Source organism: Copadichromis virginalis, linkage group LG3, assembly GCF_057382275.1.
Source record: "Copadichromis virginalis isolate Kocher_CV1m ecotype Utaka linkage group LG3, C_Virginalis_male_GT1.1, whole genome shotgun sequence".
In the NCBI taxonomy this organism is placed as follows: Eukaryota; Metazoa; Chordata; class Actinopteri; order Cichliformes; family Cichlidae; genus Copadichromis; species Copadichromis virginalis.
The window spans coordinates 11122410-11140339 of NC_140620.1; the positions used below are offsets into that span (position 1 = coordinate 11122410).

The 17930-nt window shown below is 40.8% G+C and overlaps 1 protein-coding gene across 2 annotated transcripts in view; it reads left to right on the top strand.

Moving 5' to 3' along the window:
- The window catches only part of LOC146712742 (putative C-type lectin domain family 20 member A), a 36210-nt gene extending 34701 nt beyond the window's left edge, over positions 1–1509 (top strand). For both annotated transcript variants that reach the window (XM_085444263.1, XM_085444254.1), the window contains exons 5-7: positions 94–435; positions 521–609; positions 693–1509. In XM_085444263.1, the coding sequence (XP_085300389.1) occupies positions 94–435; positions 521–609; positions 693–818 (557 nt within the window). In that variant the 3' untranslated portion in view covers positions 819–1509. The remainder of the gene's footprint in view (positions 1–93; positions 436–520; positions 610–692) is intronic.
- The last annotated feature ends 16421 nt before the right edge of the window (positions 1510–17930 follow it).

The following is a 17930-nucleotide window of genomic DNA, read 5'->3' on the forward strand; positions in this document are numbered from 1 at the left end:
TAGGAAAAAGATTTGTTGCCATAGGTACCCTAAAATTTCACGATATTCACATGTTTTTTTTAAAAATTCTTTGTTTCTTTTAATCTTTCACAGCCAAAAACACAAGTTACATCTTAGTGAAGGAGAGCCGCTCCTGGTCAGCAGCTCAGTCGTACTGCAGGACATACCACACAGACCTGACCAGTATAAGAAGCAAAGAGGAGAAATCCAACATCACGCTCACTTTGAATGGATCAGGGGTTCAGTATGTGTGGATTGGCCTCTACAGGGATCCCTGGGCCTCCTGGTCTGACAACACAACCTCCACATTCACTAACTGGGCGTCTTCTCAACCTAATAACTACAACTCACAGTACTGTGGAAATTTGAATTTAATGTCAGGGGAATTGAATGATTACTACTGTGATGTCAGACTCTCTTTTTTCTGTTTCACAGGTGAGGTCCAGAATGCAAACACTGTAAGATCCTGTCATCATGTAAAACACTAATGTTTGTGTTGTTATATGTGGTTCATTTTTAGCAGTGACAAAGCAAACAGTGGTGAAAATGAAGCTTCAGTCAGAGGCAGACATGCACAGCACAGAGATCCAGCAGCAGGTTTCACAGCAGGTCAGCAGTTCAGTCACCAACACAAACTTGACACAAGTTCAAACTATGCTTCATGTTTTTCATCATCTGCACATTTTGTCCAGCTGTCAGGCCTCATGCTGTCAGAAGGACTGACAGACTTCAGGATTCGTTGGAGGAAAGTCCAGAGTTACCGTGACGACCAGTCAAAGAAGCAGGATGTGGACGGTGGCTGCAAAACTGAAGACTGACTGGACTGAACCACTTCATGTGTGAAGTTAATAACATGCTGTGCTGAGCTGTCTCATCCTTTGAATCTTTCAATATTTCAGAGTGTAAAGTTCCACCAACAGCTCATTTGTTCAGCTGCAGTTGTAGTTTGGTAGAAAGTCTTTAATCAGAGGTCCACTCACTAGTTTTCCTGATAGGCTCTAGTCTCTTGTTTTGTTTTGCAGTGTCTCTTTCAACACTTTAGACTCTGTCCTTCTGTGGACGTCACTGCACAGGCTTTGTCTGTGTGCAGTTTATTAGGATCCATAGTTCTGTTTCATATCTGACAGCAACCTCTGCTGACTTACACAAATGATGGAGAAGAAAGTGAGGAGAGCCAGAGATCTGCTTGAGGAGGTCAGGGGGGACAACAAAACATTGTAGTGTTTATGTCCTGTTTCTACTTCTACTGTTTAATAACTGTAACAGCCATGAATGAGACCATAACAGTCCCAAACCTTATCTGATAGAAATTTGGTTCATCGCTTTCAATGGAGTGCAGTTTCAAAGCATGCTGGATGTCCTCGTATCTGTCATTTTAACTTGACTGCCACTTTGTAGGAGCAGACAGAGTCACAGAGACCTAACTGTAGTAAGCAGAGCAGGTGATGGGTAAAGCTTGTGCTGGTGTTACCATAGTTACTGTTGTGATCTTAGTTTTTGACTTGTATTTTCTCCATGTCCTCGTATCTGTCATTTTAACTTGACTGCCACTTTGTAGGAGCAGACAGAGTCACAGAGACCTAACTGTAGTAAGCAGAGCAGGTGATGGGTAAAGCTTGTGCTGGTGTTACCATAGTTACTGTTGTGATCTTAGTTTTTGACTTGTATTTTCTCCTGTGTTAACATGTTTGTCTACTTTTGTGTTTGTAGCTTTCAGCTTTCTTCTAGTTATAATTTAAAGGGTTTTTACGTGTTCAGTTTCTTTTATTTCAAGTAATAAAACAGCTATTTGATTGAAAACGATGCATCGATGTAGGCAGGTATACAGAAAGTAATATAAAGCAAGAGATACATATTTAAAAAAATTATGGAAATATGGGGTTTTTAGGGTTATTTCACGAGGGTTTTGAGGGTTTTTATTGCCTTTGTCACGGCTCGGGTCAGTGGCCGTGTGAAGAGTGGAAAGGAGGACTCAAATGCAGCACTTACTCAGACGTGAGGGCGATTTATTAACAATACCAAACATAAAGTGGAGATGGCAAACAGAACTAAGGATGAACTAAACTGGGAGAAACTACACAAAGGAGTAGCAAACCCGAACATGAAGGGAGGACAGCAGGGAGAGCACGCTGGGGATTTCACAGAGTATGAACACAGACGACGCGACGAGGAACAGAGGCAAACACACACTATAAGTACACAGAGAGACACTGGGAAATCACACACAGGTGGGAGACACAGCTGGACCTGATTAACCTGACGAGACAGGGGAACACTAACACCAGGGACCAATAGAGGGAGCACAAACCCAGAACCCAGTATCTAAAATCCCAAAACACAAACCATCCCAAAACAGCCCAAGAATAATAAAGAGAATAATAACAATAAGGAACACAAACAAAAAGTCACTGAGTCATGGCCGCAGGACCATGACAGCCTTGTGCGGCTCCTTTTCTTATTCAATAACTTGACAATAGAACATTTACATCTTGCCCACACTGACAATTTGGTTTGTTTCATTAGCTTGGCTGGAGTGAACTCATGAAAATAGGGACTATTTTTCTATTATTAAGTGAGTAAGTACTTTGTGGATTTTTACACTGAGTAATAAATCATGTAACATTGTTCCAGATCCATGACCATAAATATTTTTGATGCTCAAGTTTTTTGTTTCCTTTTTTCTCTCTCTGTAAGGTTGAGGTTTATGTTGAAATCAGAAGTTTTCAAATGTAAAAGGCCTGAATGTGATTTCTACAATCTAAAAAAGAGCAGCTGTAGTGGAAACAGGAAGGTTGAGAGAAGACAGCTGACTGAAAACTCCAGAGAAACTTATACATGTTTAGTGCTGGGAAGTATTTTATACGCATGTTGCAGTTATGCTTTGTACTACAATTGTGTTTAATATATAACTTTTTATCAATGACAGTAAAAGGTCAAATCCCAATGTTCCTGCTCAGACATGAAGGTTGAACGTTGTCTCAGAGTAAAACTGGATGCCTGAGGTCTCACAAAGTTCTCTTGAATATTTTCGTGCGTCTGTATGTTTGCAGACTTTAACTTAAGGCATTACTCACAGTTTATACCACTGTGATGTTAACCACAGGTTAACCAGGGCAATCATGAAAGCACTACAAAAAAAAAACCTTAAATAAGCAGAAGAGAAAAAACTAACTCTTAACCCTTTAAGACCTACCATAGAACCGCGTTTTTAGTCACTGAAAACGGAGATTTTTAAAAATGCTTTGGCATGTTCCTAGCAGCGCTTTCCTTCATTTCTGCCTTTACATGTGGACGGGGTTATTTTTTAAAACGAAAACAGAAAATCTCAGTTTTCAAAAAAAACCCCGTGTACGTGTGGATGTAGCCCAAGACCGCCAGAGCTTATATTATATTTTTACATGTTGTGGAGCCATTTTTGGGAGCATTTCAAGTTGCTATACATCAATACAACAATTATAGCCCAGATTTTAATAATATGTCTGCATTAAGTGCATAGTAATTACATAAATTGCAAAAAAGTGCAATAAACTACAAAAAAATTGAAACTCGTTTTTGATTTTTTAATATATATTTCTAGTTAGAGAAGTTTAAGAAGCTTATCTCGCAAAACTGTAAATACAAAAAAGTTGCACAAAATAGTTTCCCACCACAGGAAATTTATTTTGAGTGTCTTCATAGTTTTATTTTTGAAATACACCAATTTTTATATACTGCAGGAAAAACGAAAATAAATATTATACTGCAAATTTGCAAAAAAGCAGCATATGCATCAAAATAAACGATTTCCAGCAGTGCAATATGAGTCCTAAGCATCCCAGAAACGACACAGAACGTCATAAAGTCAAAGATAACTTTTAAAAACACCAGTATAGGCCCTGAGGCCCTGATGGTAAAAAAAAACTACATTTCCGCGAAAATGACATCACTTCCGGTTTCGAGCAAGTAATGGTGGACATGCAAAAGTTCGCGCTGACGTCTATTCCAACGTAGGAAGTGTTATGAACAGCTGATCGGATCGGCAAAGCGTGTTTCTGGAATATTATGTTTTTGTTGCTGCAAGTGCTTTTTATGCAGTTTTTGCAAAGCTTTATGTGGAAGGAAACTGTGACCGAGGACAAGCTGATGGCATAAGTTGTAAGTACAACTCCTCCGGTTTCATATGCAACAAAAATTATTGCGCTAGCTTACGTGGTTGCAGTGCTACCGGGATTTAAAAATAGTTACGCAAAACAGAGCCCGCTCCGACCGGCTCTAAAGGGTTAAATCTTACGGTCGACTTGAGATTACCACATCTGTAGGAACATAAACTGTCACAGATATAACAGATTTAAAAATGCATTGTTGTACGTCACTGATAAAGAGCTTAAACTGTTCTTTTTTTATCTCAAACTTTTTTCAGCTTATAGTTCACATGCTAAAAGATATATGAAAAACATGTTATTGTAACCCAGGTTGAATGTAAGGCTTATGTGTCATAATAAAATCCCACTTTATCTCTGACAAAGTTTCATTATTTTTCCACATTATATGAGAGTTCATTCACTGAGTGTCAGAGTCCAGCAAAGTCACATCCACTTCTAAGACAGTTTAAAAAACACAAGCCTTCCACGGATGTGGAAAAACCTCCGCATGCATCTGGATCTGGTGCCCACAGTAATAGAAACATGATAGGACTATGTGGTTGAATTCGGAGGGGTAAGAAAACAGATCCCAGTTGACTGCAGTCTACTGACACCTACTGGTGAAACATTTCACAACATGTCAGTTTTATTGACTGTTACCTCTCTTCCAGCCTCGAGCACAGATGACATTCAAATCAGACTCTCACTTAAATGAGCTGTTTGGCAAGAAAAGAACAAATAAAAGTCCTGCGATAAGAAAGAAACCATTTTTTGGTAGGAAACATCCTGAGAAATGTCAAAGTACTGTCATGAACTCACACAATAGCTGCACACAGTGGTAAAAAAAAAAAAAAATAACCCACTGTAAATTTAAGGTGGTGCATCTCTGTGTATTTTTTGGCCCAGTCCCAGTGTGCACGTAATATTTAATAAATAAACCCTCACTGACTTAAATGACATCACCTAGATTTTAGTAGATTGCAGTAACTGACTTCTTACCTCTCACAATACAAATGCATAATCTTGTAGTTGTTGCTATAGGACAAACAGCCATGAGAGATTAAAAACATTAGATTTAGACTGTAGCCCATAACCAACACGTGTTTCTACACCTGTATGGACCAGATCCAGATCCACCCAGAGTTTTTCTCTATCTGTGGAAGCTATCAGTCCACTGCTTACTGTTTACACCATCAGTGTGGTTAATACAAATGATCAAATAATCAGGATCAAACAAAAGGTATTGTTATCTGGGTTTGATTAATTTTAGTCTTTTCATTTCAGTCATATTTAATGCAGTAACAGGATTTGCAACCCATTTGCTGACAACTTAATATATATAATTATGTGTAACTTTACACACAAACATACATTTAATAATAATTAATATCATACTTAATATTAGAGATGGACCAATACCGATATGTATCAGTCCGATCCTGAACTAAATTATTGGATCGGATATCGGGGGAGAAATAAAATGTAATCCAATCCATTAAGTATCACAAAAGCACCTCACAAAACTTGCCACATGGCGTAACCCGGCTCATGACCTTAGCAAGTCGAAGCAGTGTGCGTCACATGATAGAGCGGCTGTTGTGTGCAACACCTGTTGGCAGTCTGGATGTTTACTTCCCACTGAAAGCATTTGACGTCTCGCTAGATGCTGCCAAACCGGCATTTCATCTCAGAGTACAGTAGGCTATCCCAGAGAAATAAAGCAAGTGTGCAAGTTCATCTCTGACAAATGACAAAAAATTCAGTCTCCACTGGGCCGATGGTGATTTTTGTTTTTATAGGCAGATGTGTTTTTGTTTTTTGATTTTTGGAAGGGGGATCTTTTGTAACGGTATAAACAATGAAAGGCGGTGGATTGGCCAATTCGTCATGTTCGATTCTGGGCTGGACCAATTACAGCCGAGGAGGTTGGATGCACCCTCCCCCTTGCTTGGGCTCTGAAAGCAATCTTATCACAGACAGAAGAAAATGGTATTGAGCTGCACAGCTGCCTCTTCGTCCAACATGTTCTCTCTCCCAACTCGTCAAATGTGTGACGCATGGTCAGGCTTCCTCTGCTTCACCTATCGAGCTCCCTAAACATTGTTTATTGACGACAAGAGATTGCCACGGAAGAGCCTGTTGTCCGTATATTTATACATTTTCGAAATCGCATTGTAGTGACGTATACTGAACACAATAAATTATATAATGTAAGCAACTACCTGAGAAACAGCAGATACATTAATTATAGGCTATTACTTTTGTATGGTTTATTGCATTTATGGAGGGAGTGATGTATGCTGGGTAATGGCACGGCTAGTGACTGGGTGACTTTATTCACTCGCTTCCAGGGGCGGATCTAGAGAAGTTTTCTTAGGGTGGCAAAGAAATCGAATTGGGTGGCAAAATCAAAGCCTTTTTTTCCCCCCAAACACATATGCAGGTGGTTACATATGGTTAAAATGATTCAAATGCAGTAAGTATACACGTTTTTCATATACAGCCCATGCTACAGACAATAATTAAGTTACAGACTGTATATAGTCTATAACTTAATTATTGTCTGTAGCCCACATGATTACACACTTTAGTTACATAAAACATGTGAGTTTTGATGTTATGTACTGTACAGCCTGTATAATAAATAAATATGTAGCCCAATACGTATAAAATTCAGAAAGCTACACAACATGGGGCGGTTCATTTACAAACACAAGTCTAACTTAAGTTTCACTGTTTTTTGTTAGAAAATAATCACATTATTACGGCTTAAATCACACAAAATGTCAGAAATCTGCACTGTCATGAACAAAAATTTAAACCGAATTTTTCATGATTTGTTGGATTAACCCACTGAGGTCTGAAATACAACCGGCCATGTTTGACTCCTTTTGAGTTTACGTTTGTATTATTTATTATTTGTATTTCCCCCTCAGATTGTTTAATTTTATTTAACTTATTTAATTAATGCCTTGTTTGGTATCTTTTCAGCTCAACTGAATTTAGTTGTTTTTTTCACTGGCATACTGCATTAGTATTACTGATCTGAAGACACACAAAGAACTTAAAATCCTAGTTGTATTTTTTACTATAAAAAAACCCACAGACAGAAATAAACCCTATGAATATATATATCTCGTCAGTGCCATTAGGATGAAATTATTGTGTCACCAACATTTAACGTTAGACATATAATTCTAACAGCCTCTGTAAACTAATATCCTGGCTCAATCAAAGCTGCCGTTTTCTCTGACAGTTTCAATCAAAATTAGAAACGCTGCTCTGAGACTGAGAGAACTAATAGTGCTGCATGTTGTGCAGTTAGTTTCCAAAACACGTTATTCATGGTTACATATAGTTTTAGACTGATGTGGGCCAAAGCCTAGCATAGCCTGTAACGTAATTATGACGGACACATTTTATGAGTGATTTTGACTTTAAGTGACTTACAGGTTTCTTTGAAGAATACTTTGTTATATCCAGGTTCTTCCTCTTTGCTGTATGTAATGTGTATCTGTATGTAATACCTGATGACAAATGAATGACAGCTTACACAATAAACAGATACGAGTGTGATGATGGAAGTAGAAACACAGCTGAGACAAATGAACAAAACGCCACAGGGGAAGTAAAACTAAACACACTGCACAGGAAACACAAGACTGTCAAAATAAAACAGGAACATGGTGAAACCTGGACTGTGACAACAGGAGCTTGACACAGGGGTTGAGAAAAGGCAGACACAAGAGGGAGTGAGGACACGAGAGAGAAACGGAGAGAGACATATGTTGTGGAATTTTTATAAATAGTCTGCAACACGGAAAGAGCTGTGGTCAAGCTATTTATTACTGTGTGCAGGAAAAGGGATACACACATCAATACAACACAGGTCTAAGTTATTAGCACTCTGACCTGGGGCATCGCAGCACACCTTTTATAACATCGCACAAACTCTGTGTATCTTTCAGTTACAACAGTCTTTTGTCCAACCCGCGCTGTTGCTGAACAGACTCCCACTATCTTTTCCCAGGGCAGCACCTGGCGCTGGCTCTGAGCTTCATCCTTCTGAGCAAAGCGGTTAGCAGATAACAAAGTGAAACATTGTTAGGCCTAGCTAAGCTGTTTTTTTATTTCACGAGGTCATACTGACACATACACATACCTTATCTAAGCATGAAAAGGTTACACAAAAAACATACAGTGAAATTCTAACCACATAAATCTAAATGTGAGGGCTAAGTCGAATTTCCCATCACACGTGACGGGCTGGGAAAACATGGAATGAAACCCAAGGAGGCCAGAAAATGGAGACAAGACACAAAGACGCAACTGGGATAAACAAAGGAGAGGGAGACTTTAACACAGGGGGAATGACAGGCTGACACACTGAAGACCCAACACTATACTATACTCAAAATACTGAGTCAGTTGACCCTGAACCATGCCAGTTTCATCTTCATTGTGTACAGCACTGGATACTGTGGCTCCTCTGAAGGAGAACGCCTTAAATCATAGGAATTTCACTCCCTGGTATAACTCACGAACCTTAAAGCAGATAATTCATAAGCTGAAGATGTCTCAGTACTGCAGAAGATCTTCATTTAGCCTGGAAAAAGAGAATGTTGCTCTATAAAAAAGCCCTCTGTAAAGCTAGAACATCCTACTATTCATCAGAGATCGAAGGGCACTGATGATTGGACAGAAGCAGTGATATCAGCACATGGCTCACATCATACTTTAAAGATGAAATATTCCAAAAATATATATTTGCCCACTGCTTGTGTGAAAGAGGCAGGAACTTGTAGAGAAATCTGCTGTTAAACCAGACCACATGAGCACATCTGTACATGACAGGCTGTATTCACACTCATATTCCTGTGTATCATGTGTCACTGCATGTTGCTTATTATGACACACTTCGGTGGTTAGAGTCGTATTTTCGTCTCTGCTATACCTAGTGCCTCCTAACTACATTCAGACATTCATACTCCAATGACCAACTTACCCAGGGATACTTTTTGTTTGCTGCCTGTCCCGTTTGACTCTTTTGCATCAGAATTATTGTCTAAAGGCAAAGAAAGATGCCCAACGGATTTACTTTACCAAATTGACCATCCCAGCCTTGCTGTAATGGTCTATTTGATTCACCTTTTATTGTTTATTTTATTTATTTTTATTTTCACTTGCTAGATATTGGACAGACTTGAATCAGGAAAAGAAAAGGGAGAAAGGAAGAGGGGGAAAAACAGCGGAGAAGCGACAAAAAAAAAAACATATCGATCACCTGGATCACCTGTTGAGAAAGAAAAAGGAAAACAAGCAGAAGAGAACAAGAGTAATAGAATAAACAACATCACAATGATATATGGGAATATGACAGTAAATACTAAATATTAAACATTATTGTGCAGCACATAAGATCAACAGAACACAGTGTGCTTTGAGGTAGGAGCCAAAAAGGGTGTAGTTTGTGGGTGTGATCACCCGTGTGTACACCTGTGAGCATGGACGCGCTTGTTTTTAAAAGGTTGCTTCATGTAATGATCTGCTAGAGGGTGTGGGGGGGCCACAGCCCCGTCCTCCAGGGCATGAAGCAGGGATGGAGGAGGCAAGGCAAGTTTATTTGTATAGCACAATTCAACAACAAGGTGATTCAAAGTGCTTTACAGAGACATTAGAAACAAAAACAAATAAAAATCATGATTTAAAATAGATTAAAACAAGCAAACAAACAAAACTGTATATAAAATCAAAAATCAAAACAGGTAAAATCAGTAGTTAAAATGTAAGTTTTGAAATTTAAGCTTAAGTGCAGTTTTGGTGCTTTATTTAAATGCAGCTGAGAACAGGTGAGTCTTCAACCTGGATTTAAATAAACTGAGTGTTTCAGCTGATCTGAGGCTTTCTGGGAGTTTGTTCCAGATATAAGGAGCATAAAAGCTGAATGCAGCTTCTCCGTGTCTGGTTCTGACTCTGTGAACTGATAAAAGACCGGATCCAGATGACCTGAGGGATCTGGAAGGAGATCAAGACTCCAGACATCCAGAGGCCCCCAGAACACAAGAGACCAAGGAAGACCAACAGAGGGGCAGCTGCACCACTGTCCCAGAAAGAGCTGAGGAGAGTCCCAGATGAGGGCTCACTCAGCAGCCGCGGAGCAGAAGCCAGGGGGGGTTGCAGTGACGCGCTCCACCGGCAGCCAGCTGCGCCAGAGTGACCGAGAGGCCGAGGGCACCCCACCCCCGAAGGGGCCCGAGCGAGCCCCAGATTCCAGGCCCCGATAAGCAGCCACCAAGGAATGAGCCGGTGTGTACCTGGGCGCCCACTACCGGACATAAAGAACCACTAACGCACCGATGTCTGAGGGAGTCCGCCACCGGCAGGGGAAGTGGTGGGGGGAAGATAGGCCTCCAAACCTTGGAGGGCCTGAGATGTCCCCAGAGAGGTGGCGTCTGACACCCAACCTGACATATAGACACAGACATACAGGCACACACAGATACAAACATCCATTCCCACCCTCATGCTCTCATATGTACTTACTCCACACTCAACCAACGTGGAGACAGACATAAAGAGACGTTGTACACGCGATCACACTCCCCAAGCGTACTCTACCAACCGGGTCTAGGTACCCTTGCCCCTGGAGGGGGGAACTGCACCCAGACCCAGGTGGTGTTACCCTTTTCCCTGCGGTGGGGAGAGGCAGACCGCCCTGACTCCACAGCAGCAGGGAGGCCCCACACTCCAGACCGCAGTTGGATGGCCAACTCCTCCTCCTAGCCCCCCCGCTCCAGCAGGTCGCAGAGAACGGGTGTGAGAGAAGACTCCAAACCTCCCTCCACCCGCTCATTGTAATGTTGATGCATGTGTGTTCTAAGGTGCATTTAAAACCCAGGAGGGCATGGAGCTACCTGCCAGAGAGCAGCAGGTAAGCGCATAGTCCCTCCTGCTAGCCCTCAATGTCTACGTGTATTTAAAACTGAGAGGTGGGCAACGATGCCAGGGGTGAGGTGTACACCCTGATGGTCTTTTGGAGTCCGTGTTGCGTGCCCACCCCCAAGATCCTATATGTATGTTTAATGAGGGTGTGAGTAATGTGAATGTCTAAGTTGTGGGATAAAATTGAGGCAGAGGCAGCCAGAAGGGGACAGAGGGGGGAGGGGAGGGGGGGGGGTAGCCTCCTCTGCACCCTGCTGACATACCCCTACTCCAAGGCCCTGCATGTGTGGGTGATTGTAGTGGAGCGGGAGGAGGGAGGCAGCTGGAGATGGGGAGGGAAGGAAGGGAGAGGCAAGTGACCCCTCCCTGGGGCCAGCTCCCCCGCTGACCCCAGTAGGCACCCCCATACTCTGCCACCCACCAGGGAAAGGGGGCCCAGGCCCATCCGGACCGGGGCCCAGAACAGCAGCGCCGCCTGGCCCCACAGAGCCCGGGACAGTCCACCCAACCCCACCACAAGAGCTTCTGGCTGTGGCTTAATTAAACCAACAAAGAGCCCCAGAAAACTCATGATGAACAATATTTTTGTTTTTTAAGCAAAAATTCCTTCATCACATCTTCTTCAATTTTAATATTTTATGTTTAATCACATTTAATGGTAATAAACAGCATTTCTGCTGTAAGCAGAGAGAGCAACAGCACAGTGGATCAAAGCTGCAGATGATGATCACACACACCTCAAAGCTTTGAAAACCCACCTGAAGACTAACTGTGCTGACTGTTCTCCACGGTCACCAGACCTCAGACCCACTGAACATTTAAACTCTGAACTTATCCACCTTTTTAGCTCATGATTTAAACCTTTGACCACACATTTTAATCTAAAAATCAAGTCTTACTGTCCATTTACAGTTTGTTTTTTATGGTTATCGATCAGCCTTAATAAACACCTAGATTTAGATTTGTCTCCATGTCTCAGCATTTGGACCACTGCTTAACATGATCTGCGTCCCACAGCAGTGAAAGGTTAAGGGCCAGCCATAAGGGGTTCAGCATCCAGGGTAATGGTGACACTGAGACGGTCGATGGCGATGACAGAGACCGTGAAGGAGGCGTGAGCGGTGGGACGTGCAGGACAGCAGGGAAAGAAACGATAAAGAAGGAGAGCAAGAAGCCAACAACACATGAACTGAGGCAACAGTGTCCCTATAGTAATCTTAACATTGCATTTGGGAATATTTCATGGTGCGTGGAACTTTCTGGGATGTTAGGTGACTGTGAGTGACAGAGAAAGGAGACCAAACAGAAAGGATGAGACCACACCAGTGAGTTACCAGTGATGGACATAAAGTGCTGATAGTGGCTGTAGGAGGGAAGAACAGGTCGCTGATGGAGAGCAGCAACATTAAAGAGTATAAAACAAACTCCATACGGACATGAGAAGTCATAAACGACACACCTGTAACTGCTTCAGAGATGCTATATCTGTATTATCCACGTAGCTCTAGTGCATCACAGCCACAGTCCTTCAACAATGTCACAGATATAGAGGTTGGAGAATATAGTGTAGATGCCTGTGAAGTATCATGAAGTCATTATAACCCAGGATATAGTGCAAGGATGTGCTCTGATGTCAGTACATTTCCTCCTTTATAGTTTTAAGATGAAATATTCAAATTCAAAACAAATATATGGTTCACTATTTCATTGACCTGCATGTGGAGAAATCTGTTGTTAAATCAGAACATATATCTGTACAGGACAGGCTGCGTTCAGACTCATATTACTGTGTATCATGTGTCACTGCATGAATATTTATTTATATGTTTATGTTTCTAACACATTTATGTTCATTCGCACATGAACATATTTATTTTATGTATTTTTTGTCTTTTAACTTCCACTTGTTTACACTGTAAAAACTAAATTCCAAATAGATGGTTTGTATGCAGCATCTTTTCTGCTCTACCTGAGCACACAACAGTGAATACTAAAATTATTTTTGGCTGTGTTACCACCAGTTGTTTTGCTGGTAACTCTAAGACTCCACTGACTGAAACTGGATGAGCAGACAAGATGGTGATGATCCAGAGCAGCTGGTTTCAAGAGATAAAGCCTGATCACATACTCTATGAAAACAAGGTGAGTTTAATATCACGAGTGATTTCGTTTTTCAAGGTATGGATCATATTTTAATAATGAACTGCTTATATTTCATCTGAAAGCAGTTAACTTCTTGTTAAATTCATTGATGCATAGGTAGTGTTTTTTGGGCACTTTTGAGATGAAATTATTTGCAGTGTCACAATAATGCTATGCTTTTTATTAAGGTTCGAGGGTTCTTTATTTGTCACATGCATAGTTATACAAGTATAACACACAGTGAAATGTAGCCTGACACGCTCCTCGACATGTGCAAAAATGGGGGGGTAGAGGAAGAACATTATATATATATTAATATATAGTATATATTAATAAGTGTTATAAAGTCATATAGTGTAGTATTAAGTGGACACAGCCCTGAAAAATAAAGGCATGAGACCATGTGTCCTTGGGGAGTAGAAAGCTGCAGACTCTCGCTCATGTTTGCCTGGGAAAATGTAGATAAGAGGGACCATCTCTAGTGGAAAGTTACTGAGACACTGTTGTTTAGACTAGAATGAGAGCTTCTGTAATGAGACGGTCAGGGGCACATCGCCATTTTGAGATCCGCGACAGCGTGTCATGCAGGACGCACCTCCCTTCTAGAAGTAATGTGAAAGAGAATAAAAGTGTGAAATGGTCTACTGAGCAGTGTTTTGTCTTCCATTGGATGCCTCTGAGGAATCCAAAGAACTTGGTGAAGTGTTGGTACTTAACAGCACACACATAACTCTACATGTATTATAGGAAAATTATTAATGATAATCCACAGTAGATCTGACCAAAGTCTACCTCTGTCCTTTCTTGCTGGTTTTCAGTGGTAGAAACAGTGTACACATCTATTAAAGTCATTTTCCACATTGGTTTGCTCAACATTAAACATTGTAGTTTTATTCGGGTTATTTTTAGCTTTGAAAACAACAAAAGAAAATTTTTAAATTTCTCCTATCCTGTCTTGTCTGCTGGGATTTAGGAACTGTGTTCACAGGCCAAGGTTTTTGCTTGGAAAGTGACCGTGCTCTCATTTTCAAAGACTTCAGTATTATTAGGGCCATTATGGCCACATCCAAATCTTGGCAAATAATACAGAAAACAACAAAACAAAACAACAAAAAACCCTACTAAAACAACCAAGTGTCCAATAAAATGCCAGCTTTATGTAAGCTGCGTCAGACTCATTGACTATCTTTCCTCTAAACTTTCAGCTTTGTGGAGCTGCTGTCACACTGTGCCTGGGATTTCTGAGATGACCCTAATCTCATTGAAAAGCACAGAGTCGCTGCTTTCAGAAACCATTGAAAGGGTGTGGGGGGGCCACAGCCCCGTCCCCCAGGGCATGAAGCAGGTATGGAGGAGATCAAAACTCCAGACATCCAGAGGCCCCCAGAACACAAGAGACCAAGGAAGACTAACAGACTCCATAATCCTTCCTCACTTGTTCCTCCTAACAACTATGTCTGTTCCGAGAATGACGTCTGAGCTTATTTGCTTTTTTTCATATTTGACAGCTTGATTTTCCTAATGGTTTGCATGTTGGTGAAGCAGAATCATTTTAGCGTAACCTTGCGTGTGTTTCTTTAATCACTGAGGCACGTCATTTACAGAATTCCTGGTTTTAAGAAAGCACAGGTATGGTCACATGGCCAAAAATACCATAATATTTAGTTTAGGGAGTGACACCACTTCCAGAACTACATGTAGTTGTTTTATTGTCAATAAAAGTCTTTGAAACATGAGCATTATAAAATGCCTTGAAATATGTTAAATAAAAGTGTAACACTGAGGTGCCACTGCAAAAACATTTGATGACTGTATTGACTCACAAAGCCTGTTGCCCCACAGGTTTTATAGAAAATATCTGCAAGTCCACTTGTTACCTTTTTGAAAATTACAGATACGCCTACTTGAAGATATCAAACATTTACATATACAAGGAGTGCAGAATGATTAGGCAAGTTGTATTTTTGAGGAATAATTTTATTATTGAACAACAACCATGTTCTCAATGAACCCAAAAAACTCATTAATATCAAAGCTGAATGTTTTTGGAAGTAGTTTTTAGTTTGTTTGTAGTTTTAGCTATTTTAGGGGGATATCTGTGTGTGCAGGTGACTATTACTGTGCATAATTATTAGGCAACTTAACAAAGAACAAATATATACCCATTTCAATTATTTATTTTTACCAGTGACACCAATATAACATCTCCACATTCACAAATATACATTTCTGATATTCAAAAACAAAACAAAAACAAATCAGCGACCAATATAGCCACCTTTCTTTGCAAGGACACTCAAAAGCCTGTTACTAAAAAAAACCCTACTAAAACTGTCATGGTCCTGCGACCATGACTCAGTGACTTTATGTTTATGTACTTATTGTTATTACTTTCATTATTATTCATGGCTGTTTTGGGATGGTTTGTGTTTGGGATTTTAGACACTGGGTTCTGGGTTTGTGCTCCCTCTGTTGGTCCCTGGTGTTAGTGTTCCCCTGTCTCGTCAGGTTAATCAGGTCCAGCTGTTTCCCCCATCTGTGTGTGATTTCCCAGTGTCTGTTTGTGTATTTATAGCGTGTGATTTCCTCTGCTCCTCGTCGCATCGTCTGTGTTCCTACCTGGTGTAATCCTCTGCGTGTTCTCCCTGCTGTTCTCCCTTCATGTTCAGGTTTGCCACTCCTCTGTGTAGTTTATCCCAGTTTAGTTTCGTCCTTAGTTCTGTTTGTCATCTCCACTTTGTGTTTGTTATTAACAATAAATCACCCTCACATCTGAATAAGTGCTGCGTTTTGGGTCCTCCTTCCACTCTCCACACGGCCGCTGCCCCGGACCGTGACAGTAACAACCAAGTGTCCAATAAAATGCCAGCTTTATGTAAGCTGCGTCAGACTCATTGACTATCTTTCCTCTAAACTTTCAGCTTTGTGGAGCTGCTGTCACACTGTGCCTGGGATTTCTGAGATGACCCTAATCTCATTGAAAAGCACAGAGTCGCTGCTTTCAGAAACCATTGAAATTTTTTCAGGTGTTACAGACGTTTAAAGACAGTTGGATGATTCCTGTCTAAAGCCAGCGACTGGTTAGGATTTAGAGGCTTAAGCATTCCCATCCCTGAGATTTATTAACAACCTGTACAGTGCCCTGAATCATGGAGAACCATGCCTGAACTTATTTGCTTTTTTCCCTATTCAACAGCTTGATTTTCATAATGGTTTGCATGCTGGTGAAGCAGAATCATCTTTGTGTAACCTTGCTTATGTTTCTTTAAGCATTGAGGCACGTCATTTACAGAATTCCTGGTTTTAAAGAAACAGGTATGGTCACATGGCCAAAAATACCACTATATTAAGTTTTGGTAGTGAACTACAAAGCTACATGTTGTTGTGTTTTGACTCTCTGTCTGACTTTCATCTTCTCCTGTGACACTATGCCTTGGATTTCTGAAATAACCCAAATCTTACTGAAAAGCACAGAGTTGCTGCTTTCAGTTTTTCAGGTTTTACAGATGTTGTTTCCTGTCTAAAGCCAGCGACTGGTTAGGATTTAGAGGCCTAAGCATTCCCATCCCTTAGGTTCACTAACAAACTGAATCATGGAGACACAGACTCCATAATCCTTTTTTTTTTTTTTGCCTGTCCCGTTTGGCTCTTTTGCCATCAGAATTGTTGTCTAAAGGCGAAGAAAGATGCCCAACGGATTTACTTTACCAAATTGACCATCCCAGCCTTGCCATAATGGTCCATTTGATTCACCTTTTATTGTTTATTTTATTTTCACTTGCTGAATACGGGACAGACTTGACTGGAGGAAAGAAGGGGAGAAAGAAAGAGGGAAAGAGAAACTGCTGAGAAGAGGGACGGGGGAGAAGGGCAAAAAACAAAAACCAACAGAATGGGCAGAAAAATAAAAAAAAAAGGCATATATCGATCACCTGGATCACCTGTTGAGAAAGAAAAAGGAAAACAAGCAGAAGAGAACAAGAGTAATAGAATAAACAACCTTACAATGATATATGGGAATATGACAGTAAATACTAAATATTAAACATTATTGTGCAGCACATAAGATCAACAGCACGCAGTGTGCTTTGAGGTAGGAGCCAAAAAGGGTGTAGTTTGTGGGTGTGATCACCCGTGTGTACACCTGTGAGCATGGACGCGCTTGTTTTTTTAAAAGGTTCCTTCATGTAATGATCTGCTAGAGCGTGTGGGGGGGCCACAGCCCCGTCCTCCGGGGCATGAAGCAGGTATGGAGGAGATCAAAACTCCAGACATCCAGAGGCCCCCAGAACACAAGAGACCAAGGAAGACTAACAGACTCCATAATCCTTCCTCACTTGTTCCTCCTAACAACTATGTCTGTTCCGAGAATGACGTCTGAGCTTATTTGCTTTTTTTCATATTTAACAGCTTGATTTTCCTAATGGTTTGCATGTTGGTGAAGCAGAATCATTTTAGCGTAACCTTGCGTGTGTTTCTTTAATCACTGAGGTGCCACTGCAAAAACATTTGATGACTGTTTTGACTCACAAAGCCTGTTGCCCCACAGGTTTTATAGAAAATATCTGCAAGTCCACTTGTTACCTTTTTGAAAATTACAGATACGCCTACTTGAAGATATCAAACATTTATGTATGTTTCTACAGAGAGGTCACTCCCTTCTGGTTTCCTCATTTGACAGTAAAATATATGAAAAGACCAAATACAGACCTTCTTAAGAGCCAA